The sequence below is a fragment of the Lolium rigidum genome, chromosome 5 (assembly GCF_022539505.1).
Source record: "Lolium rigidum isolate FL_2022 chromosome 5, APGP_CSIRO_Lrig_0.1, whole genome shotgun sequence".
NCBI classification, from domain to species: domain Eukaryota; kingdom Viridiplantae; phylum Streptophyta; class Magnoliopsida; order Poales; family Poaceae; genus Lolium; species Lolium rigidum.
In genome coordinates, this window is record NC_061512.1 from 268,341,138 (window position 1) to 268,367,576 (window position 26,439).

The window sequence follows — 26,439 nt, forward strand, 5'->3', positions numbered from 1 at the left end:
TGGATGTTCCTGACACTAATATATCAGCTAGCTAGAGGAAAATTAGTTAGAATATTTCGGCTAATACCCATGTTCTTTACCTCAACAAATGTATAGGCAACAATTCATAATCTAAAAGCAGAAGGGGGACTAATCGATGGGGAAAATAAATAAACAAAAGTACTCCAAAGATGGGGCTCTGCTTGTACTTACAGGCTAACATGCAATCCAGATTATCCCGCCTTCATCTGTAGACACAGGCTAGGAACAACTGATTGGTACATAACCTCAAAACCATTTCATAGTAGTAGTTATGTTGGAAAATTTGGCCAGTTGCGTCCATTGATTTTAGGACATTCACACCACATACGAAATGGCAAGCAATACAAGTGTCTAAACTCGAAAGCATATCTAAGTCGTGCCTCATTTGAACACACAAATCAGCCACAATTTTAATTTTAATTAAAGGAAAATTCAAGGGAACAAGTACACAATTATTACTACAAGTTCCAATCAACTGGACAGAAATAGCTGGGACATTATTATTACATAAATCAACGTAAGCATCCGAAGGCTAGCAGAACTAAACACATAGCTGCGTTCAACAGTCAACGGTAGAGCCATGTCATCCTCGCCCAACCTCTGGTCAACGATCAACATGGGAGTCATGCAAAGCCATGTAGTCCTCGCCCAACCTTTGCACCACACCAAGCGCAGACCTGCAGAAAAGAGAAACAAGACATCATTGCCATGTTTACCAATACTACTTTATATAATTACTTATAGGGGGCGAGTATTTGAGACCCAAATAAAAGCAGGTTTCACAATCTTGTATGCAGTGGCCTAAGTTATGAGTTAAATCATCTCCATAGTGAAGAAGGTGGATCACCCATACAAAGGGAATAAACCTGGCCATGCATTGAGTATTTCGACATAAATTCTAACCTCAGCAACATCATAGCGATATATACCCACAAATGCACTTAGTACACTAAGATCAGGACAACGGCTAGCAACTAAATTGAACCCCACCGAATCCTAAATAACACATACAAGGAACCAAAGTAGTACTCATCGGCCAAAGCCCAGATTACAAAACAAAAACCTAGAGGAGATAAGAGGGAAAGCAGGAGCTTACCCAAAACACGGAGACGTAGAGGAATGCCATCGATTTTCAACACCAAGGCCTACAACCGCACGAGGGAAAGACACAGGTTAACTTCTAGCAATAAACAATAAGATTGCACATAGAATATATAAGAAACTCGGATCCTAATTTATTTCCAGGGCAACACTTGGGTTAGATTTACCCATCATGTGGTGATTGCTGGTAAATTTGAAACAAAAAGGAAAGGACATCATGCACATATGTATGTGTTAACCTCCCCTAGACAGCGATAAATACCCACAAATGCAATTAGTACACTAAGATCAGGACAGCGGCTAGCAACTAAATTGAACCCCACCGAATCCTAAATATCACATACAAGGAACCCATGGTGACGACGGCGGCATTTGTTTGGAAAATAATTTGTTTGTCATTAGTTTAATCGTTTCTGTCATTTGTTTGGCAAAAAGTATAGTAGAATTCTGACTGCAAAAATGACAACATTTGCACATCTCGAGACACATACAACCATACGAACTCGCGCTAATAACAAGCAGAAACAAGGCACTAGTTATGATCATCTTGTAAGCACATTCCACTAGAGTTAAGATGGTAGCTGCACCAAATAAACGATTTCATGCACATACGCCACAACTCAAATATTTAAACTGACATTTATATATGGGGTATACAGAAATCTTACCATTGTGCAACTGTTGATCATCAACTCAGCTAGGTACGTAGAATCAGAAAAGGTAGATGGCGAAACAAAGGCATGGATCCTGTGTCGATTGTCCCTGGGTCCTGGGTCCTCCGTATTTGAAGTAGTGCAGCTACTGGTCCCATCTTGCCTCCTCCTTGCCCTTGAAGAAGAACAACACATGGTCAAGTACAACACACTCTGCTCTTAATTATTATTTCATAATCAGAATCAGCACAACAACAAAGCTAATAACTAGTTTATGAAAACAAGATCTGCAGAACATATAAATCCATCGATATACGTAGCTGATATGATCAGACCATTGGCGAGATGAATGGGCGCATTGGCAGAGCATTTCCAAATACACATAGAAAAAAATTTAATCACATCAATCAACCTCACATGCAAATACTAGATTTGCTTTCCATAAGAAAAATTTGAACATGTCCACATAACCATATTACTTCTAGTGCCACACTACCAAGTAATTTAAGGCCATTAGGTTGGCAAAAAATAAATCAGATCTCCTACTGTAAACATGGAAGCACTTGGACATCTACATGTTACCAAGATTTCGTACCATGTAAAATAGATGAAATTATAATTCTAAGCATCACGGCTTCTTTTCTGAAATAGTAAAAGATCAAGATCCCATGCGGAATAACACTATTAACAAGCAGAAACAAGGAACTAGTTAGGATACTCTTGTAAGCGCATTTCCCAAAGTTAATATGGCAGCTATACCAAACAAACAATTTCATGCAGATTAGCATATCTTGGAGGTTCAAATTCAGCTTTCAGAAGCCACATAAAGCTTACCATCGCGCAATTGATGATATCAGCAAAAAAGGAGAACCAACTAGCACGATGGCGAGACCAAGACATGTCACAGACGTCCCTGGGTCATCCAGCTTCCAAGTAGTATGGCTATTGGTTCCAGCTTCCCTAACTCCTTACCCTTGAGAAAAAAAAGAACAACACATGGTCAGTACACTGAAATTGGCAAAAAGTGAAAAAAGAAGAGCGGTTTACTTAACCCACACAACACAGAGCACTCGTACTTCTACATGTTTGCTATATTAACAAGTCACTTGTGGAATTATTGTGAACATCGTGGCATTAAAGATAAGAAAAAAGAACCAGAACAAAAGTCAGGATTAAAATTTTAATCAATCATAGTAGACTATTTCACAAAACATAGCACGTATACCATCACCAACTTGGCACATCAATTGAATCGTTGGAAAAAAATAACCTAGCGTATATTCAGCAAGTGAATCAAACTAGCTGGAAACAAAAAAGACAAGGGACCATACATCATAGAAATTGGCATAAACATGAAACTGTCTTCAGAATCGCAAAAACGCAATATAAAAATAAGTTTTATGCTTCGGAGAATGGCAGCTTTGGAGTACAGAGGACATGCGTAAACTTCTGACCTGTAACTAGCAGTTATTTTAGTAACCCATCTTCAAAAAATATGCAAAGGCCTACAATCACATATAGAAGTATGTGTTGCTACATAATTAACGTAAAGGCCACTGATAGTGTATAATAGCAAAGGCCACTGATATTTTAAGATGAAAACCCCATTCACAAGATAAAAATCATAGAGATTAAGACAGTAGTAGAGATTAAGACATATGTTCAATTGATTTCGACATCCGAAATCAAGCGCACACAATAATCAAAGATGCCGAACATCACATCGCAGTAAGTAGTAAACAAAATTGAATCTTGGTGTAGGAGCCTCATTCACAGCAAGCATACCTCACTATGGCAGAATCACACTCAATGAAGACATACATGGCCGTAGCATCAGGCTTGGGTCATCGGCTAGGTCAGGGCAGGGGATACTCGCATGACTCTCGGCCCAGGCCGCGGTAGCAGGGTTTCTGGCATGTTCACCACCCGTGAGCACACAACGCAGCTCTTCCCGCTCAAACTTTCTGTGTTAAAAAAGAAATGACCATTAAACACAGGACATTTTATCATAAATTTTCAGTCTTAAAAGGTTCAGTAAAAATAAGAAATGTCCTTCATTTAGAAGGTAAGCAAGCAACTCAACGATCCTAAAATTCAAAATTAAAATGAACAATTACTAATTAGATGGAAGTTATATTATTCACTTGATTTCACGTGCCTAAAAGATTCAGATGCTAACTAAGTAAGATAGAAATCTAGAACCGGCACCAACTAAAATGCTACACACAAGAACTAACAGATAAATTCCGATTCTAAAGTAAACTAAATAAAGAGAACTCAGAATCCTTGGCCAATAAAATAACTATTGTCAAACATTTCTGAACCGATTCATGCATTAAGATAATGCTACACTTTCCTAATTAAAATGGAATGGAAATCAGTAGATATCGATCTTAAATCTTGATTCACGTTCATATAAACATGTCTTATTTCGATTTTTTTATATATATCTGCAATGAAGAGCAAAGGGGCAGCGATAGCACGTTGTATTTATGCATCTTGAGCAGCTAGCGATAGCTAATTTTGCACACCACAAGCTGATGTTTAGATCTAACCAATATTGAAACGTATCTGGGTGTACGTGGACTTGCTCACACCGAAATTTAATCCTAAAAATCTGAAATATGTAATAAGGTAAGCATCATAATTAGTCAAAAGGAAACTTATTTAGGTATGTGGTTTAGCTTTCGTGTTTTAATCCAGCTAAACCCATATTTGTTCGAAGATGCTAAAAGAAAACCAATTGCATCCAACCATTAAACCACATACGCTGCAAAGCCAATCGGCATACCAAAAGATAGCTGCAAGTAGTATAAGGCATCAAGAAAGGAGTGTTGTCAACAACAAAGCCACTCGGCATACCAAAAGACACACATCACCTTAGAAGATAGCTATCATGGAGTAGAAGGAAGCAAGAAAGGAGTGTTGTCACCACCTAGTAACTTCTACTCCTCAAACTGTAGAAAAGAAATGGATACTAAACCAGCAAGACTTTACCACCACATACAAAACCTCTAATGCACACACAAACTTTACCAACACATATCAACTTTTTCAGTGTATTAATAGCTATGGCACCGAACACCCAAAAACACTAGACTCAACGAGATTCGTATCAAGATAAGTAGCAAGATATCCAGCAAAAAGAGAAAAAACAGGATTCATGTTAGGCACCATATAGTGTGTTGAATCAGAAACTATCTAGTCCAGATCAGCGCCAGCAATTTCAACCAGCAACATTGCATACGCAACCCTTTTATATTAGAACTCCAGGTTTAAGGTTGACATTGATTAAGTCTACAAAATCAACATATTTTGAAAATTACAACTCGTCCCTAGCAGCGATGGCGTCCGCCAGCTCGCGGTTCTCCTACTAGAAAGCCACATATTTCTATCCAAAACACTCAGCCAACTCAAGCCAACATTCAACAAACAGCTAAAGCCAAGACAAAAGCCACTACTTGGCATATCAAAAATAAAGTCACAGGTAGTTAACACTTCTAAAGCAGCCTTCTTATCGACTTAAGAAACCCAGCAACTCAACTTCATAACTATCAAGGAGAGTATGAAAAAACACCTGTAGCAGCGTAAGAACACAGTAAATGAAAAAGAAGCACATCTGGAAAACTTGGGCGCTGCCCCACGTCAAGCTTATCCACTGGTTGGCCTTCCATAACCGCTGCTGGAAAACGGATCCCCTGGCAAGGAGGGGCTTGCAGCACCACACGCGATGCCTGTTGTGCGACGAAGAGCCTGAAACCATGCGCCACCTGCTCATCGAGCGTCCCTTCACCAAACAGATCTGGCACGAGGCCTGGCCTGGCTGCACATACCATGTCGAACACCAAGTGACAAGGATGATTCCATCATCACCTGGCTCGAAGGTGCAAAGCACGCAACTCCTAAACCCCTCTGCAAAGGTCCTTCGCGTTTTCTCGAAAAAATAAGAAAATCAGCAAGTGAAAGCAAGTATCATCATCACCTAGTAAATCAGAAACCAGGAGCTAGAGCATTACATAACAATGTACATCATTCTCAGTAGTAAAGCGCCACTAGCACCAGTAGCATAGGATCACAAGGTAGGAGGAGAGAAGAAACACTCTAAACTCAAAAACAGTCTCAAGTAACAAGATTGGGAGACACCTAAAAGTTGCCACAAATCTATGTTTAAGTAGAGAAAACCATTCCAACATTGAAACAAAGTACAACCACATGCGAATTAAGGAGAAAGCATGCAATATACGTGTAATCAGTTCAAAATGGAAGCCAACGAACAAACTATCCACTGTGAGAATTCATCCAGAGAACACAGAAATGTATAAGCTATTGATGAAAACAGCTCATTCATCAGTCCATCCATCACAACACAGAGGGTCGTTGCAGAAGTACTACCTTCTTCGAAGACAGCGCCAGTAAGTGCGCTATTACTGCAAAGGAGGCGAATACAACACACTGGCTGCGCGGGAGCTGACCATCTACTAGCAGGAGGCCACATGCCCAGCAGCATGCAGGTACGCCTATGACGATGCTAGATCCACCTTCACATGCTCGACAGGGTCTCAGGTCTGGTAGTAGATAAGTTCCAAACAAGCACAAAATTCAGTCTGATTGTTAGGAAAATAAGAGGGACGCAAAATCAAGTAAAAGCACACAACATGTAAGAAATATCTTTGTTTGCATATACTAGGTACATCACTGCAGCAACACCATTCGGGCACAAACATGCCCATAAATCAGCAATTATGGTCATACGAATCATCGAGATGATACTTTGAGAATACATATGCAGAACTAAAACATTTGCACCCTATCAACAAGCAAAGAAGGTAACGCTGAGATATGGATCATGCATTGTTAACTAATTCAATTTTTCTTAGCAGCTACCGAAAAACAACCATTCAGCTCCAACAAGAAACTAAGACTACCTCAACATCAAGAATGCAAATTATGTACCGAGCCGGAGTACGGCTGCTCCTACATATCATAGTCTACAACAGAGCAGAGCAAAACAGGGGAAGTTGAGTGAGCCATATGTCATTGACTAGCTAGGCAGTAATTCAATGCATCTATTAGCTACAAATTGCTAGTGATCATAACAGAGGAGAAGAGCTAGAGATAGGGAGTTACACCTGGAGAAATAAACACCACATATGTACGAACGTGCCATCGATGAGGGAGACCGGTGGCAGCTCCAGGGGCACATCCGAACCAATTGAACCCGTGCCAGCTGCGAGAGCGCCACAGAGCTAGAAATAAGAGGCTCCAGTACATAGCTCGCAGGGACCAATAGCCGCTGCCAAGGATAGCTGCATCACTTTAGCAAGCAAATCTTAGTGAAAAAACATAAATAGAAAGTCAGTAGTATGACCAAACTGAAAATGTGCTAGCTTGGAAGCAGTATAATTATCCAAATAAATGGCCTATATTACAAACAATATGCATGAGCAGGAAAATCCAATACAATTTGAACCAAAAAGCATCTAAACAGAGTCAAAAAAAAATGCAGAGCATCCATTTCTTGTAAATGTACACAACATTCCAATTTTGTGAAGGAAACATGTATGTATCACCAGCAAATATATAGTATGAACCTGCCTATTCAAACGACACTGGCTTCAGCGAGATGGATTCATGTCTACTGCATACACGTATGCTTTTATCTACTACATATTGACCTAAACGTCAATTCAATAGAAAAAACAGAATGAATGATTAGCATTCATTTTCATGTGCTTCCATGATCGGGGTATCTCTGAGCATGAGGTGCCCGTCTCTAATCTGACACAGTCCGATGCATGCCAATCCCAATCAGGTACACTAGAACAGATTCAAAGGGACCTAAGAGATCGCTTTATTAGGAAGTCTACATGGAGGAGAGGGAGCTCAACTGCAGCAGATTGTTGGCCAGGCATCATATTGTGACAAGTAATGTTGTCCAGCAGCAGGAGGTCGAGGACATCACCGCCGGCAGTAGCTAAGGGAGGTGGTCCAGGTGGTCGCCAACAGCAGCTCCCCATGGAGACCGATAGCCGCACCTCACGAATGTGACCACCATATTACCTTCCACACCTCCCCTCCACCAGTCTTGGGCCACAGCGAGCTTCTGACCGCCCGCTCACGAAAAAAATTACCTCTATTCCATGATATAGGACGTATTGGCGAACAAAGCGTCCTATATTAAGGAATGAAGGTAGTACATGCAGCTGCTAACATGCCCAAGCTCAGGCTGGAGCTTCATTAGGGGAAGGGTATGTCTCCGGAACATAAACTGAGTTTCTGACCTTGACGATCATCCGTTTTCCCTTTGAGACTAAATTTTTCCCAAAGTACACCTACAAAACGAGAAAAAAAGCGGGAGCGGTTAAACGACCTAACTCTACTCTTGAAGGTAGTAACAGTACATTATGTTTAAGGGGATATCTACCTTCTGTTCTGTTCCTGTGGCTTGGACGGATCATTTCACCGGAGCCAAAATTTCAGCATAGTTTTAGTTGGTCGGTGCCAAATTCTCCTTTTTCTTCATTAACAGTGTGCACCTTTAAACAAAAACTTCCAAAGATATTAAAACAAAAATTGCATAAGTAACACAGAATATCGCGATGAGAATACTTATTCTAGAGAAATAGAAAGTTCCACACCGGTAAACCGCACGAGGCAAGTTGGCTTCCCCGAATAGGCGGATAACCATTCAGCTGCTTCACCTCCTTCATCATATGCTGAACAGACCACTCCCACATAGAGACATCATCAAGCGTGGCACGTTCGGTAGCAAGAGGGGTCTTCAGTGTGTCCATTTTTGGTGCTCTTATAACTGCAAGTAGCAGCAGGTCAGATATAATTGATGATTTTAGGAATGAAATGACAACACAATCCACTATGCAATCACCAGCTAAACTTCGTATGACCATACAGTTATCAATTTGTCATTAATATTGTAACCTAAATTTGAGGATGCTACATTGAGGTTTATACACGTTAGCTCCCACAATATCTCGGGAGCAAAAATTACAACTAGCACAACTACTGATCAAACAACCATTAACATACAGAACACATATTGTAACCAATCAAGCGACAGATGGAAATAACAAACAAAGGAGGAAAAGACCTGCCTATTCATGTATGCATCACCAGAAAATATAGTACGAACCTGCCTATTCAAACGACACTGAATTAGTGAGATGGATTTGCATGCACTAGATGCTTTTATCTACTACATACTAGCCTACATGTTTCAATTCAGTAGGAAAGAAAGAACCAATATTTATCATTTATCTATATATTCACAAGCAAATAGTGCAGTATACAACTCTTATATTTACAAATCAAAACAACACGCCAATAATCTGTTCTGATTTTAACCGACATAATTAACCAAGTGGTTTCGAAGTAGTAGCAGTATGCAAGCTTGTACTTGGCATATGCAGCTAACACATACAGTACAACACTACCATCTATGGATCCACATATGTAGTAGTACCCAATATACTTGTAAGCAAGCAGCTAGCAGCATGCGACTAGGCAAGATTCTTCAGTGGCCACATTTGGGTTCAGTCGTACTAGCACACATGATACCTGACAAACACTGCTAGCACAACTGCCTACGCAAGACTTCCACTGGTCTGCCACCATCCTCGGCTAGAAGAGAGCGACGGTCTGCACAGGGCCTAAGCGGATCCGTCCGGATTCCTTATGCTGCACATGGATTTAATTCATAATAAGGATGCTACAGAAAACAGAGCAACATCCTAGAGAAGTTGAGGATCACCAAAGGCTCGTTCAATCCTCTAAACATACACGGCCAAAAATAAACATGACATACGCTGCTGATGAGATCGATCTATTGGCCAGATCTGAAACAAAACTTGTGGAATTAATATACACACAAGCGTCTATGTACTGCGTACCTACACATCCAATTAAAAAGGAAAGAAAGAAACTTTACCAAGGCAACATAGAGGAGAGAAAGCTCACCGGGAGATGCATCCTGTTGTGACACGGAATGGTGGCCGGCACAGCAGTAAGTCGCGATCGTCACCGGCAGCGGCAGCTCGCGGCGGTGGTCCAGGAGGTCGCCGGCAGTAGATCCCAATGCAGACCTGCAGCAGCACCTCGCGAAGGCGACCATCAGCTCGTGCCCCGCTCCTCCCGCCGGTATTGACCATCGCCCGCGTTGGACGACGGTTGCAGCTCCGGCCATCCCTGCCCTTGGCCCGCTTGGCCCCTACGCTGGGCTAGCTCGCCATTGCTCCAGCGTGGATGATCCCGCTAGTGCTCCGTCGTCTGGGGTGGCCAGGAGAAGGGAAATGGCGAGAGGGGAACAGAGAGGCGGCGGAGGTCTACCTCGGGCGTTGGGTGGAGGAGATAATGCGGAGGGGAACCGAGGCGGCGGGGATCCAGGAGTGAATACGAGGAGGAGAGCGGTGGGGATCCAGGAGCTTTCGTTAGGATAGATGGGGTTCATTTTCACCCGTTGGATCGCTAGGGCGTCCACGGTCCAGATCAGCATGTGGGTGATCCGTGGGAGATGGCTTCTACCGATGTCATTGGCCGCACATGTAGCGGTCTTAGTTTTTGTCTCCCCCTTGGCAGGTTAAAAGTTTGACTCGTGCCCACTCTACTCATCAAAAACATAAAAGTCTGACTCCTAAAGGCAAAACGCGGCCTTTTGGTGAGACATCGCATGCAAATTTTATGTACTGTTGTATAAGCGAGTATCGGTAAACTCCTCAAGTTGCATGGGGCTAGGTCAAACGTACATGAGTATCCTTAGTTTGTACTACCCACCATTGTTCATAGGCTTAGAGTCCACCGCACAACGAGACGGTCGACATCAACATCCTTATCACACACCTACCATTCTTCGGTATACTTTGCTCACGTACAAGATCGGCGTAGAATCACAGTCCGACGGTGGCAACGGGTATCAACCTAGTATGTACATGGCGCCAGACTAGCGGCGACATGGTCTTCCAACACCATATATCCTTGGTCGGATGGCTCGGCAATAAATTTTTAGTCAACACCCCGCGTGCTAAGCAAAACGTTTTTTTCGACCATCCCTCATGGCGCGTGTCGAGCACCCGTCAACGATTAAAGGTGCCTGTGTCCACATCCTCCATCACTGACACAAAAACCTGCACAACTCACCTAGCCTAGATTACTACACCCAAAGTACCCCCTACGCTGGCAAGTTTCTATGAGAGACAAAGGCGGGGATGAAACATAGGGGTGGGTAGGGGGCACACCAGCGCCGGAGATGCACCACTATTTGTCCGATGGTTAAGGCCGAAAACATGCGATGGAGGTGGTTGGGGAGTGTGAGTGTCGAAACAGAATAGTTGTGTCATTGTTATGAATAATGTTAGATGTGTCAGGCTGGAAGAAGAACCCGAGGGGCATGATGATGCCCCGGAATTCTACACTAAAGCATCTCAACTACTTAGACTCGAAACAATTGCACAAATGAACCATTTTCTTGTCAACCAAGGCAAGGATGAAAAACATGATACTCCCTCCTTACCAGGGCATAAGGCGTATAAATTTTTGCACGTTTATTAAGGAGAGCTGAGGCATCGTTAGCCAGGAGAGAAAAAATCAGGAGGTTTCCTTGCCTGCCCCTGCATGCAGCGCTACCTCCTCCTTAATTCTCTCTCGGGAGACTCCAATGCATGCACCCCTGATTAATGACGCCCTTGATTATAGAGATTCCTATGCATGCACAACCAATTAACGTCACAGGAGATGCGAGAGAATTGATGAGAATTAAATCCAGTGCAGTAAAAGGGGATGGCTGGTGGGCTGGCTAGTGGTAATTACAGCGCGAATATTAAGGATCATTTAAACCTGATGAGGGTATTTCGGGAAGGTTACAACCAGCATGCAACCTACGCCTTAGACTGCTCATAGTGGAGGTAACATAGGTGGTAACATCACACATCTCAAGACATTTTGGTGACATGGCATACCAATAAAAGAAGAAAGAGAGTGAGGTGGTAACTAGCTATGTTACCATAACATCACACATCCCAAAGCAATATAAGTGTACAACATAATTAATGACACATTGCATGAAACCACATCTAAGTTACTACCCACTATGGAGATACTAACTTAGACTAGTAACATGACATATGTTACTAGACTAAGTTACTCTCCACTATGAGCAGCCTTAAGCTCTGATGAAATTTTGGAAAAAATATTACGCCTTATGCTTAGAGATGGAGGGAGTAATTTCCAACAAGAGTTGTCTCAACCACCTTGAAGTGGGAGGTTGCCAATATAAATTAAAAAATTCTTGCATGATAGTCTTGTTCATGAAGCAGGTTTCATTTCAGATTTGTGCATTGGTTTTTCCTCTTTAAACCACTATTACATGCCCATATTAAGGCCCCATGAAAAAGTTCAAGTGTTTCATTCGACCATCACCAGTTTAAGTGCCCCCTATTCAGCGGGCCCCAAGGACATCCTTTACACCATATTATTTCATTTACTATGGTGATCTATGTGAGTTTACTCGTAATTTGTTTATGTTGCAATAGTTTATATGCACATTGAAAACCAAAAAAAAGAGGCTAGCGATCTCCGAATAGCGTCGGAACTACTATGATGTTACTTACCATATTGGAAAGGAGTAGCTAGCTTTTTCGATGATGGCTTCGACATGTTTCATGGATGCATCAATGTGGAGCATCGCTTACCGCACACCACCTTATGATGTCGCTTTAACCCCGGCTAGCTAGTGCATGGAGTTCGAGGTAGTACATTGTATTGACGTGGTTTTCTACCGCGGTGAGTCGAGGTACTTGGTCCTATATATGAAATGGAAATATAAAAGCAGCAGTTGTACTTAGATTATACATGCATGCATGTGAATTCAGAGGAGTGTGGATACCTTATTCCACACGATGAAGATTCAAGCCTTCATCGGCATAAAAGGTTCCAGATCGGGAAGGGTTTTTTTTTTGAACTAAATCAGCAAGGTAATGTTGGGAGTGAAATGCATCAACAGTCCTCGAAGTTACCGGCTAGGTCTAAAACAGTCCTCAAACTTACGATTTGCCTCACTGCACTCCTCCAACTTACTCTCAATGTTCATGTACGGTCCAAAATACAGAGACCCACGGAATCAGGCCCACAGTAACGTTCCAGGCCAGCCCACAACAGCACCTAATCTTCCTTGCATGTGGGTCCCACTAGTCAATGGTGGAAGAAAAAGTAAAACTACAGCCGCTAGGAGATGATTCGCAGTTTTGAATTCACGATCGTATACTCTGGCCCACATTTCTAAAGACGATTGCATCAAAACAGCTATTCGCTCAGGAACGCTACTTTATTAAACGGCAAAAGTCAATAAACTTCATTCATTTGCTTAGCGATAACAAGTTCAAAAAATAATAATGACGATAGTAATTACTGTGCATGAATAATAGACGACTTGTTCAATTACATTTGAAAATCGACATACTTCCATGTGTTGATTTAAGGCTAGGATGTTTGAAAATCTACCAAACTTAGGGCTATTTTTTAAATCATACATTGTTTATTAAATTTCAGAAAATACACGTTCGGGAAATTTCAAAAATAATATGGCCTTGGCGGGGCCCACGTCGACGCTCATAAGTACTTATCGGCCTAGCCGACGCCGAAAGGCTCCCAAAATAGGTGACCAGCTGGCCTGCCGCTAGGCACTTATCAGCTTTGCTGATGCCGGTGCCAATAAGTACTTAGAGCATCCCCAAACCGTCCCCTAAACAGCGTCGGATTGAGCGTTTGGGGACGTGTTTTGTTCGTGCCGCGTTTGGGGGACGTTGCTTCCCAGTCGTGTCCCCCATACGCCGCCCCCAAATGAATATTAGTGCACAAAAATAAAGGTTCCCATTCAAATTTGATTATATATTACAAAGTTTGAATGAAACGGCTAGATTTCATCTAAACCCTAGCCTACTTACCGCCCGATGGTGCGTTCGACGGCCCCACCCCGTCGTCGCCCCCCGCCGCAGCTCCTGCTGCGCGCGCCGCCTCTCCATGCGTAGGGCGGTGACCAGACGCCGCTGCTTCAGGCGTCGGGAAGAAAGCGCGGGAAGAGGCGAGAAGCGGCGAGGTAGGCGACGGTTAGGTCCAAACTTGAATGTGTCGCCGACGCGTCGGTCCCGCCACGCCTCGCCTCGCTTTTCTTTGTGTCCGGCGTGCCCGGAGCGTCCCCTGTGGGGCGGGGACGGGCTCGGGTCGCCGGACACCGTATCGGACCGCGCCGGACAAAAAACGGGTTTGTGGGACCGGCGCGCCCCAAATCGCTTTGGGGGACGGTTTGGGGGACGCGACTGGAGATGCTCTTATCAGCGTGTGCCATGAAGATGCCGTATTATTTTTGTAATTTCCCCAAAATGTGTATTGTTTCCAAATTTTCATAAAAATAATTATTTAAAAAAACTGCACAACTTAGATGTTAAAGCTAGTATCCCCTTAGTACAGGATCTCCACATATATTCAACTATTCAAGAAATATTTATATCCAGTAACCATTTCTTTGGTACTCAAACAAATGTACTATTTGTGTATAATCAAAATCATTTGAAGAATAATACGGTGCAGGTATTGTATTGGGAAACACCTAATGAAATTGCAAAATCCTAGTTTTAATACTACTGAGAACAAGTGGACGTATGTTTTTGAGGGGATTCATTTATTCTAGTTGATAGACGTGCATACAATTTTCAAAAAAAAAAAAAAACGAACGGCTGGAAGATGTCAATAGCTTGAGAACGTTAAAAGTACCACAAAAATTAAATAAGAAATAACAAAGACTTAACGTCCTAGTCTGTAACCCAAAACAGATTGGGTTGTACTGGTTCGCTCACGTGGGATCCACCAATTGGGCTCCACTGTGGGCCCGATTCCATGCCACCTCAGCAGCATACGGTGCACCTCTGTATTTTGGACCGTAGGTGGACATTCAAAGCAAGTTGGGGGATTAAAGTAACGCAAATTCTAAGTTCAAGGACTGTTTTAGACACAGCCGGTAACTTTGAGGACTGCTGGTGCATTTCACTCTAATGTTGGGAAGGCAAACCGCCTAGTCCAAACCTCGCACCAGGTTAAAGGCTTGGGCAAATAAAAGAACTTTCTAAAAGGAAAAAAGAAAAGTCGCGGGCAGAGTGGAACGTGGGTCGTGACTCCAGTGTGAGTGTGTGAGCCTATCTTGAGCTTGCTGGAGGCCCGTACCCCAACCATACCGCATCTTCTCCTCTCCCCTCTCCCGTTCTGTCCTCTCCCGCGACGAGAGGCGGCGGCGCCCCGTCACGACGGCCGGAATCATGCCGGCGTGGCTGGCTTGCTCGCCGGCGCGCGCGTGCAGCGATGCGCGGCGCTCCGTCGAGCTCGCGGGACCGCGTCGCCCGCACAGCCGAGGCGACACCGGTAGTGCCGGCCATCACACTCGTCGGCGCAGCTGCAGACCCTTCTTCACGGTCGATTCCCTCGCGATGGCGCTGGTCCAGTCATTCTGCAGCGTCGACGTGCTGGTGGAGCCCTCCAGCGGCCGTGAATACCGGCGAGTGTCCTCTTCTCAACCATATGCCCGCTCCGTCGCAGCAGTCCCTGAACAAGGCCGCGCCCGTCGGTGAGACTCCTTTCCTCGATCTTGCATGACACCACCCACAGAGTGAAAGAGAATTGCGATTTTGGTGTGTACGATTGGATCCTGAGAGCTCTCATTTGTACATTCATCCGTGAGATGTTATTCTTTTACTTGGTTCAGATTGGTTAATTTTAGGATTCTTGTTAATTTAGGATCTTGTACTCATTCGTGCCAAAGTACTAATTCTGCCTCAAAATTCTCCGTAGATTAATCTTCACGGGTCAGTAATTGAGACTGTCAGTTAATAGTTTGGATATTCTTTCACGTATATGCTTTTGTTTTGTTCCAGCTTATACTGTTCGCTTGAAATTGAGCATCAATGCACTCATGTTATAGTCCAGAGTACCTGCACATATAATCCTGCCAGCTAGAGGATTAGTGCGGTAAAGCTCAATAGTTTTGATATTTGTTCTTGCTGTATTGATGGCAACACAGTGAAGTTGTCAGAACCCACTTTGAGACTGACTATTTCGGATGCACTGGTACATCTCTTCCACATAATATTACAGCGGTACTTGTTAGTTCTTTTCTTCTTCCATGAACACTGTTCTGGTTTTCTGAATTTATCAGCATTGTGATGGCCGGACTATTGTTTGGGCTGCTGTGCATAACTTTCCTGTTGATTATGTCCTGGTAATGACTAAGGAATCTAAATGGTCGATCCCAAAATTGCATAGATTGTTTTTGGGACTATCTACATAGTATGATTTACGGTTTATGGATAGTTTGCACCAAATGGTATTGAACGTGACAAAAACGTATTTTAATGTGCCATTAAAAGGTCTTGTATACACTCTTACATGCACACTCTACTGTTTTTGTTACAAATCTTCTACTACCTTATATCCATTTGTATGCGCTTTACTACCTTATATACCGTGCGCTGGGCCATGAACATGTATTGATTGATAGCTGATGCTTCACAATTTCAAAATTGTAAGGATGAGGCCGGGTTGGACGCGTCCAGGACGCGCATGAGGTCAAGTTCCTTGCCCCCAAGGCCCTCGATGCCAATGTAAAGGTAAAACTTATATATTTTGATGCGCCAAAATAGCGTGCCGCCCTGGCTTTTTAGTATTGTTTTGTGTGTTGTCTCGAAATGCAAACAGATTGCCATGAAGGAGGAGCAGGCGTGGCATCGCCGCACTGTCGGCTTCTGCATCAGCGACATGCGTCGCTAGGTGTTGCCTCCACGCCGCCTTGTCAAGCGCGAGCCCTCACCCTCCTCGGCAAGCCTTCGCCGCGACGCAGAGGTGGCAGGAGGTGGAGTAGGCGCGACGGCTTACTAGTAGTAGTAAGATGAAAGTAAAGAAATTGGATGGTTTTTGCATCGGGAATTGAAGGAACGAATGACCTGGCATTTGGTTGAGTTGAATGGCAGGATCGAAGGAACCGTCCGAATGTCCGATCCATGCGGCTCTTATGTAGTATTGACGTTACAACTATTTATAGTTCTGTTTTTGCTGATACAGTAGTAGTCAAGAGATGAAGGGTTTTTCCCTTTTTTTTTTCTTTCATTCATCGTTGGGGAGCGAGTTGGTTAATTGCGCCAAAGAAGCAAAGTTGCGTACCGTACAGTACGTGTGTAGTGGGCGATGGAAGAAATCAAATGGGATTTTTCTATTCGTGGGCTGAGAGATTAATTGGGAGCGAGCGGGCGGGATACGTGTGTAGTTCGGCTCATTAATTTGTATGCGCGCGGTTTATGGATAGTTTGCACCAAATGGTATTGAACGTGACAAAAACGTATTTTAATGTGCCATTAAAAGGTCTTGTATACACTCTTACATGCGCACTCTACTGTTTTTGTTACAAATCTTCTACTACCTTATATCCATTTGTATGCGCTTTACTACCTTATATACCGTGCGCTGGGCCATGAACATGTATTGATTGATAGCTGATGCTTCACAATTTCAAAATTGTAAGGATGAGGCCGGGTTGGACGCGTCCAGGACGCGTAGGAGGTCAAGTTGCTTGCCCCCAAGGCCCTCGATGCCAACGTATATGAGCTCGTCAACATCGGCACGCAAAGGTGAAACTTACGCCAAAATATTGTGCCGCCCTGGCTTTTTAGTATTGTTTTGCGTTTTGTCTCGAAAGGCAAATAGATTGCCCTGAAGGAGGAGCAGGTGTGGCCTCCACGCCGCCTTGTCAAGCGCGAGCCCTTGCCCTCCTCGGCAAGCCTTCGCCGCGACGCAGAGGTGGCAGGAGGTGGAGTAGGCGGGTTGCGGCAACCCTGAGATTGAATCGGGGCTTCTTCAAGCAGCGCCGAAGTGGATGGACGACGAACGCGCAATGGCTTTGCCCCTCTCCGTCGTCATCGCGCGGTCGTTGAGTGAGTATGGGAAGCTTGTACTGAATATACGAATCCAACGGTATACTGTTTGGCCATGAACACTCTTAAATACTCCCTCTGTTTTAAAATACTACAGTGTACATTCCAGCATTAGAAATTGTTTTGAGTTAATAAGTAGCACTAGTAGTAGAGTAGTAAGATGAAAGTAAAGAAATTGGATGGTTTTTGCATCGGGAAGGAACCGAATGACCTGGCATTTGGTTGAGTTGAATGGCAGGATCGAAGGAACCGTCCAAAGATGAAGGGTTTTTCTTTCATTCATCGTTGGGATGGTAATAATGGGCGATTTGGTAAATTGCGCCAAAGAAGCTAAGTTGCGTACCGTACCGTACGTGTGGAGTGGGCGATGGAAGAAATGAAATGGGATTCTTTAATTTTTTATTCTTGGGCTGAGAGAGAGGAGGAGGATTAATTGGGCGCCAAACCAAAACCATGTGATGGGTTCGGCTAGTTTATTCAGAAAAGAAGAGCCGCATTAATTTGTATGCGCGCGTGCGCGTGCGCGTGGAGCACACAAGTTGGCTGGTTCCAGCCTGGCGCTGGCGCGAGAGAGAGGAAAAGACCGGCCGGCCTCCCTCACGACCCGGAACTAGCATCTAGTCACGCACGTACGCGTACGTTGTCCCATGATTTCCCTTCCTTCATTCGTCCGCGCATGCAACGACTGGATGCGTTCCAGTGGATCGCCCGCGCCGCGCGCGCAATTAATCCGCGAGCCGAATTAATTCATTCCTTAAGCAAAACCAGTCAATCCTCCTTCCTCTTTCTCTCGCGGGCGGATACCAATTCACCAACCAACAGTAGTAGCTTATGAAAAACGGAGTATTAGAATTGAAAGAAAGGGCAGCAAGCATGCCCAAAATCAACAAACATGTTAAAATTGGTTCAAATTAATAATTAAACAGTACATTAGATATATGATGATACCCAAGAAATATATGTTCATGGACTAGTCCAACGAAGAATTAAGATGCTTGATAAGAAAAATTAGGGCACCTTCAGGCTAGGGCGTGGCCATGCCATGAAGTAGGGGTGCAGCCATCCACTGGAGCTGCAGAAGTCTGCCAAGATTAGCGTCTGCCGCTTGGTGTCGGTGTTGGTCTTGGTGGCGCCCTCCCGCCGGAGCGTGTCCTTGATGCGAACGGCAACGTAGCGGATGCCGTTGTGCTTGTAGCCAACGGAGAGCAGCACGACGCCGGCGGTCACGTCGTAGACCTTCCGCGCATGGCTGCTGCGAGCCGCCGGAACGGCCAGCAGATCCAGCTCATCCGAACCGTCCACCCTCCACTGCCGCTCCCATGGCGACGACCCGTCTCCCCTCTCCTTGAGCAACCAGACCCGCATGTCGAGCTTCTGCTGATGCTCGGCCGAGACGGCTACGAGGCAAGTCGTGCCGTCCTCCGCGTCCCCCACGGCGTACGACGAAAGGTGGTTTAGGCCGCCCGGGAGGGGCACGTGGGAGAATTCCATGGAGCCGATGTCGAACGAAGTGAGCACAGCCGCGTGGGTCCTCCAGTAGACACGCCCGCTGCCAGCGTGCATCGGCAGGTTGTGGTTCGAGTGCGGGTCCACCCTCCTCGGCGGCTTGATCTCTTTGGGCGCCAGCTGGTGGGACTGCCACTCGTCGGTGCGCGAGCTGTACACGTGCGGCCGCACCCTGCCGCCGCTCGTGCACTCCAGGCAAAGCACGCGGAACGCCGTCGCGTCGGCCGCGCTCACCAGGAGGATGCAATGGAACGACGACGACTTGCATTGGCTGATCCTGCTCGTGCAGTGGGTTATGCGAAAGTGCTTGTCGGTGAGGGGGTCGAACACGGCCATGCAGCTGTCGCTGCTAAGGAGCAGGAGGCCATGGCGGCAGTCCATCAGGCGCCAACTATAGTCGCCGAAGTCCGCGAAGTGGAACTTGCCGTGGCGAACGATGCTAGCCACGTCGCGGTCGGAGCCGAGGAGCGCCCGGTGGAAGGATGGGGCAGCGCCGCCAATCACCGATATGAAGTAGCCCACGAGCGGAGCTGGCGAGCTGATGCGACTAGCGACGACAGAAGAGTAGGTGCTCGAGGAGATGACGTTGCGCAACCGCTTACAGGCGAAGGCGGCCCTGGCGAACGAGGACAGCGACGTGAGGCGGCGGAGGATCTCGGCGAGCATGTCGTCGCCGAGCGACATGAGGGTAGTGGGTTCCTGTTGGCACTGGCGCTTATGCGGGGTTGCCATCTCACCCTACCCTAGAGTTAATCGCGCGCGCTTCCTAGCTCGGTGACGACCACCGGCGTATCAGCGCGTATCGCGACGCGTCGACCTCGTGCAGGAAAGAGGGGGCGATGGTGGTCGATCTGATGCGGGAGGGGGTGTGGCGTAGGGGAGGAGGTGATCTTGCCCATCCAGCTCACGTGACTCTTTCCTTCCTGGCGCGAGTCCTGCTCCGTGTACGTGTGTTCGGCAGCTGATGCCTTCACAGAATCCAGATGCAATCTCCTTCCTGTCTTGGTCGTCTTTCGGTCAGATGCGATCTCCGCCGAGTCTCCGTTCAAAATTCTATCTCTTAAGTCTTAAACTTCTAGAATTCATGTGTGACAGCCGGCAATCTTTTCTTTTCAGGAAAAAGCCAACATGCATGGCTAACAGACCCCTTAAAACGCCCAATCCCGTAAAATAACTGTCGATATACGGGGTAGAGCTCTACCCGGCCGTCTAGCAGACCCCGTAAATCAACTCCCTGTATCGAATTTTACAGTTTTGGCTACGGGGCGGCTCCTCGCCCCTTACAAGTACAGGGTGGGAGGCTGAATACAGGACCAACCCGTCACCTGTGGCGCGCTGAATTTTCACCAAATTGCAACTGCTTCCGCCATGGAGCCCCGCTGGAGAAACGTGCGACCACCTCCGCCGCGCCGCCGAGCGTCCGTGGCTACCGTGCTGCAGTGCCTGCAGGTCATCTCGCGGGCGGGGGCGGGCGGGGGCGGCCGTGGCAGGCGGGGGCGGTCGTGGCCAAGGCAGTGGCGGGCGGAGGCCGCCGTGGCCAAGGCTGTGGCGGGCGGGGGCGGCCGGCCCACGGTTGGTGGCGGGCGGGTGCCGTGGTGGGCGGTGGAGACGGGGCCGTGGTGGGCGGGGGCGGCCGGCCCACGGCCGGTGGGTCGGCGGGAGGCCGTGGCGGGCGGGGCGGCGGGGCCGTGGCGGGCGTGCGCGCCGGCGCGGGGCGGCGGCGGGCGCGCGCGGCGGGCGGGCGGCGGCGGGGGCGGCGGCCGGCCGGCCGGGCGGGGCAGGGGCAGGGGCAGTGGGGCTCGAGGAGGAAGAAGGAGAGGAGGAAGAAGGGGAAAAAAGAAAAAATATGATTTGGCATATTCTAGATATATGCTCTTTTACAGTTTAGGGATATGTGTTCTGCTAGCTCGTCCGAGTTTTCGGCCGGCGAAAAGTGAATACAGGGCCCTTTACTCGTGTTTTAAGGGGCGAAAATATACGGGCCTGGTTAGACATGCTCTAAACTCATTAAATATGGAGAATATAGTCCTAGTTATTATATCATTCAACGGACTTGAAACCAAAAGCTAACCGGCAAAATCTTACCCAAATATTATTACTATTATAAAAATAGCCAATTATTAATACTTCATAATCCTTATCGTCCATTCGAATGTATCTATTCATAAAATATGCCTAGATACATCTAAATTTGAGATAAGAATAATGAAAACGGAGGAGTATTATAATACTAGCTACACCAGTGCTAAACTCACTTCCCAAACAAAACTGTCATGTTGCCTCGCTCTGCTCTCTAACCGATTGACGTGGGTATCCATGGCAATGCTCATTGATGATGAACTAAGGTTTAGGGAAAGAGGTGCGCTCGCAGATTCGTCGGCTATTATATACAAAGGAGGAGGCGAGATTTATCAGGTTCAGGCTCCCGGGGGTTAAAACCCTACTTCATGCTTGCTGATCTTGATTGATTTATGAATATTACAATATCATCGTGATGGCTGCGGTGGTGAAGCTTGGAGATTAGATTGGATTTGTCGTGCATGTCCTCCCTGGCGGTTTCTCCTAGCCCTTATAAAGACTCTCCTGAGAAAGAACAAGAAACCGTAGCTTCCATTGAAGGGAAACTCGAAACTCTTAAGGAGCCTTAAGATGAAATAATTGCTAAAACTCACCAAAGAAGGAGATCATGCTAAGGCTACACTAAAAATGCTTAAAAAGAAAAAGACCAAATTTTATGTTAGTCATGATTAGGAGGCGGCATCATCACTTACAGTGGGCCCTCTTGTCAGGAAGGTGGTCATAACTTAGAACTGGTGGTTTTTTACGAAAAACATTGAAAACTGGTGGTTTTTTGTTACAGTGTCGTCAATTGTGGTGGTTTTTTGCAATTCTCTCCAAGCAGCTCTAATGAACTAGTGTCATATTTCCATACCTGAGAGTTGTTATACTTTGTGCCTCGATCATTTGTAAGTTTGCTAAGTATGTGAGGCTGCATATTTTGCTCAGGGTAATAGTAATACGAGCTTCTTTTGTGACCAAACCGGGTCTGTCATATGCAGCCCCACGCATTGAGTTTACCTTCTTCAATCAGTTGAAGTCTGAGAAAAGCAACATTATATTAGTGGACACTTAGATATATCAATCCTATCGAGAGCATGTGACAAAAGACTTGAGGAGGATGCAGACGGTTAGGTTCAGGTAGGTGATGCTTGCCTTTCTGGTGCTACAAACAAGGACAACTTGTCTCCATTCTAGTCTTTTCAGTTCCTTGCTTCCTCTGTACTCCTAACCTCTTCAATCCTTTCCCTCCTTTTTGCACTACATCACCGTCGGTTTAATTTGTTCTAATGCTTCGGGCATCAAGCTCTCGCCATATCCATGTTGCATACTTCCTGAAGCGGTAGCTGGCCAGGAGTTCATCGTTGGAGTTCTTCCGTGCCTAGGAGCTAGAGATTTGCGATGCCGCTAGTGAACGGTGGTGCCGCCGGACCAACCGCTGGCAGTGATGTTGCGGCAGCCACCGCTTCAACGAAGCGCAACAAGCCTCAGTGTAATTCTCTCCCCTAAAAATCAGATTCATATTATCATTTTCTCATACTTGAACTGTTCCTTCGTTTGATGAGAAAGTTGAAATGTTCTTACTGACGGTAGCTGCTTGATTCTTGACCTATAGCCCTTTTAGTTGCCTACTTTGAATCTTCAACTGCTCTGTTGGATGAGTAGTACTAATATAACACAGGGTGTATGAGAAATTAAATTATTAGCATACTCATGTAAATTTAACCTTCCTCCGTAACTCATCGTTCATAACTTGGTATGCTGTAAACTGAAGATGAAACTTTCCTTTCCCTGAAACTAGATGAGCCTGATTACCAAAGCTACAAGTAACGTACTAGTATTTATTTACTATCTGGAATCTATATTCTACTACCTGATTGGAACTTCATGATAGATATTTTCTCGATTGAAATTTATGTTAAGTACTAATCCGCAATCATTCTATTGACTACGAAGATCATGCATTTACTCAGCAACAACTTCCAGCATGCAAGCCTATACTGTCACCCCATATGGTGAGCCCAGTTCTTTTACCTTACTTCATTGTTTCAAAGTTTTATCTCCATGTTTTATGTTTCCCAAATTCAAAATTTTTGAATTAACTTTGGACAATCAGGTCATTCCTGTGCTTGCATTTGTGGGCTTAGTTTTCATTCCGATTGGCCTTGCTTGCATCGCAGCTTCAAACAAGGTATATTCTTTCATTGTGATTTGTTCTATTCTATATGCAAATCAGTACTTCAGTTTAAAACCTTTTGCTTCATCAATCTTCGGAATAATATCCAACTTTCAAGCAGGTCGTTGAAGTAGTTTACCGATATGACACGAAATGTGTACCAGGGAAAATGCTTCACAACAAAGTCGCCTACATCCAAAATGCGTCAATAGATAAGACCTGCGCAATTATTCTCAAGGTAATTAAAAGAAGAAACAGTTCCCCTATGTATCGTCAAAACGAAGTGTAAACCACTTAATGTTTCCGTAACATCTTATTCATTTAATTGCAGGTCCCCAGGGATATGAAGAGGCCAATCTTCATATATTACCAACTTGACAAGTTCTACCAAAACCACAGAAGGTACGACAAATACATTCACTGACCTCATAGACAAGTTCAAATAACAACTGAATTTGGATTTCTGACGAATGAAAATCTGGGACAAACTCAGGTACACTACGAGCCGCAGCGACATGCAGCTGAGAGACCCCAAGCAGGCAGCTGCCAATATAGAGTTGTGCAAGCCCGAAGCGTATGCCGCCAATGGCAGCCCCATCATCCCCTGCGGGCTCGTGGCGTGGAGCCGCTTCAACGACACATACAGCTTCGCACGTCGCCGCCGTCGCGGCGGCCACGCCGAGGCGTTGACGGTGATCAAGAGCGGGATCTCATGGCGGAGCGACAGGGGCCACCTGTTCGGCAACCACGTCTTCCCCAAGAACTTTCAGAACGGCAGCCTCGTCGGCGGCGGGCAGCTCGATCCGACAAAACCCGCAAGTTCCTCTGCAAATTTCAGAGCTTTTTTTTTACTTCCATCTTCTTCCTCTGTATCAACGATGATGGATGGGGATTGTGGTGGTGTGCAGCTGAGCGAGCAGGAGGACCTGATGGTGTGGATGCGCACGGCGGCGTTGCCGAGGTTCAGGAAGCTGTACGGGAGGGTGGAGGCGGACCTGGGCGCCGGCGAGCTCCTCGCCGTGGCGGTGCAGAACAACTACAACTCTTACAGCTTCGCCGGGACGAAGGCGGTTGTGCTTTCCACCGCGGGGCTGCTCGGAGGGCGGAACGCCTTCCTCGGCCGCGCCTACGTCGTCACCGGCGTGGCATGCTTCGCGCTCGCGCTGCTCTGCCTCGTCTTCCCCATGTGAGTCGTCCGCTCCATCTTCTTCTATCTCTTCCCCGGCGAACGCCGGTCCTCACTGATTCATGGATGATAATCTTGAATTCCTCGCCGGATCTTGCGCAGGAGGGAGGAGCATCTTCTGCTACGCGGTAGCCACCTGGGCCGTTGATCGGTTATTACTCAGGTTGTTCTTCATTTTTCACCAATTTGTGGAGGATTGGTGAATCTAGTTATGGCAGATAAGCTTGTGAGTTAGTTAGATGTAAAGTACGGTGCACGGATCTGAAGGTAAAACCCAGAGTGTGCCATGTACATTGTGAGAGAATGCGCCTTAGCAGACCAGTTTATTTAGAAAAAAGACATTAAATATAGGTGATACAATGTATTATCTCTTATTATTACCTTTGGCAATTACTAGCACAAAACCCGTGCGTTGCTACGGCCGAACAAATTTCGACGTAGCTACACGGATAGTAAACTGGTTTCTTAAATCTGCACAAACAGATGAAAGAGGTTAATAGCAATAGTAGACCGATGTCTCCTATTTCTAAAATGCAATTTCATATAAATGGTCAAAATGAGTGCACTTTGGTAGAATGGTAGCCCTATGAATAAATTCTTCCAAATCCAATTCCTTATATATATTTAAAAAAGTCGGTCAGAAAAAGTTGGTCATAAAGAAGCCAATAACAAGTATTGGTGAAATGTATTTAACCTGCCAATTATGCAGCTGAAACATAGACACCTCACATCATCTTTAAACTATGCTCCTCGGCTGCACTTTCTGCAAGATAATTTAGAGATGTGCATGTTACTATGTTAGACACCATCCGAAAAGAGTTGCAATAAACGCGCTACAACTACAATCACATACCATCATGGTGCAAACTCAGCCACAAACGAACTCACAAGATAAACGTATTCGCATATGTAAATAGCAAGCTACTATGATGATTGTAACTTAATTTTGCAGAACACTGATGTAGAATGCAGACGAATTAGTACTTATCTCCCGCAGGATGCAGCTAGATGCATGTGCTTGCCAGTGTCTTCTTTCATCTCGAAGTTTTGGAGTACCTCCACCAGATCTTTGGGCAAGTAATGAAGAGATTCACACTGTCGTGGAAAAAGCATCTACATCTGCATCAATAGTAAGGCAAACGCCAATCTATGAGTCCTCCACAACTTCATGGAACGTATAGTGTAGCTTGGATTGCAGGAGCTCCATGCAGCACATAAGCGGCGGAGCAGGCTGCTGAAGCAGCGCACGAGATCGAACTCCGTTCTCTTCGATGCAGATGTCGCTCTCATCTTTCTTTCAAGCAGCATCTTCATCAGCTATCGACAGTGTTATAATTCATTCTTCGGTACGGTAGTATGAACGCTGCTACTCTAAGTTTCAGTTTACGCTATTGTTTTCTTCTGTGATTTCCGTTGGGATGGGAGGGCAGGGGCGGCATCTGGAGGTGGCCGTCTGGCCGAAATTGCTCGAACACCCCATCCACGAGCTGCAGGAGCTCAAAATCGGCAGTCGATCCTCAGCCACGAGTTCGAGCTGTAATAATCGCGAGTTGCTTCTTATCCCCAGCCTTCCCATGCGCGACGCCTGCCCACTTTGCCCATCCTCAACCCAGGTGCGGCGCTCGCCCCGTCTGGCCCTCCGCGGCTCCACCCATCCTTGGCAGGGTCCGAAGCGGCCCGAGCAGAGAACCTAGTCGCGGATAGGAGAGAAGGTATTCCGGTTGCCAAAGATTCGATTTGATCTGCTCAATTGCGCATCTG

General features: G+C 45.7%; 1 protein-coding gene and 3 long non-coding RNA genes across 6 annotated transcripts; 1 reads left to right on the top strand and 3 right to left on the bottom strand.

Annotated features, from left to right (window-relative positions):
- Positions 1-537: 537 nt before the first annotated feature.
- Positions 538-8,035, bottom strand: LOC124657917. 3 transcript variants are annotated; one of them, XR_006988928.1, is made up of 8 exons: positions 7,664-8,035; positions 6,905-7,068; positions 6,168-6,340; positions 3,561-3,739; positions 2,610-2,748; positions 1,791-1,950; positions 1,118-1,166; positions 538-698 (listed from the first exon to the last, which is right to left on the bottom strand). It is a non-coding gene; the product is annotated as an uncharacterized LOC124657917 (long non-coding RNA). The 3 variants fall into 3 exon arrangements; XR_006988927.1 differs by having other exon boundaries at positions 6,905-7,081; XR_006988926.1 differs by having other exon boundaries at positions 6,905-7,089.
- A 51-nt stretch (positions 8,036-8,086) lies between these two features.
- Positions 8,087-10,130, bottom strand: LOC124657918. Its single transcript, XR_006988929.1, has 4 exons — positions 9,750-10,130; positions 8,414-8,586; positions 8,200-8,311; positions 8,087-8,107 (listed from the first exon to the last, which is right to left on the bottom strand). It is a non-coding gene; the product is annotated as an uncharacterized LOC124657918 (long non-coding RNA).
- Positions 10,131-22,503: 12,373 nt separating this feature from the next.
- On the top strand, positions 22,504-25,050 carry LOC124654376 (ALA-interacting subunit 1-like). Its single transcript, XM_047193384.1, has 8 exons — positions 22,504-22,808; positions 23,273-23,331; positions 23,433-23,507; positions 23,614-23,730; positions 23,824-23,894; positions 23,986-24,307; positions 24,401-24,678; positions 24,781-25,050. Exons 1-8 carry the CDS (start codon positions 22,718-22,720, stop codon positions 24,824-24,826), a joined length of 1,059 nt encoding a protein of 352 aa, XP_047049340.1. The 5' UTR covers positions 22,504-22,717; the 3' UTR covers positions 24,827-25,050.
- On the bottom strand, positions 24,655-25,550 carry LOC124654377. Its single transcript, XR_006988322.1, has 3 exons — positions 25,373-25,550; positions 25,060-25,149; positions 24,655-24,883 (listed from the first exon to the last, which is right to left on the bottom strand). It is a non-coding gene; the product is annotated as an uncharacterized LOC124654377 (long non-coding RNA).
- Positions 25,551-26,439: the final 889 nt, after the last annotated feature.

Coding starts and splice junctions, on each gene's coding strand:
- LOC124654376 (XM_047193384.1), top strand. CDS start 22,718: ATGCCGCTAGTGAACGGTGGTGCCGCCGGACCAACCGCTGGCAGTGAT. Junction 23,508..23,613: donor GCATCGCAGCTTCAAACAAG/GTATATTCTTTC, acceptor ACTTTCAAGCAG/GTCGTTGAAGTAGTTTACCG. Junction 24,308..24,400: donor AGCTCGATCCGACAAAACCC/GCAAGTTCCTCT, acceptor GGTGGTGTGCAG/CTGAGCGAGCAGGAGGACCT.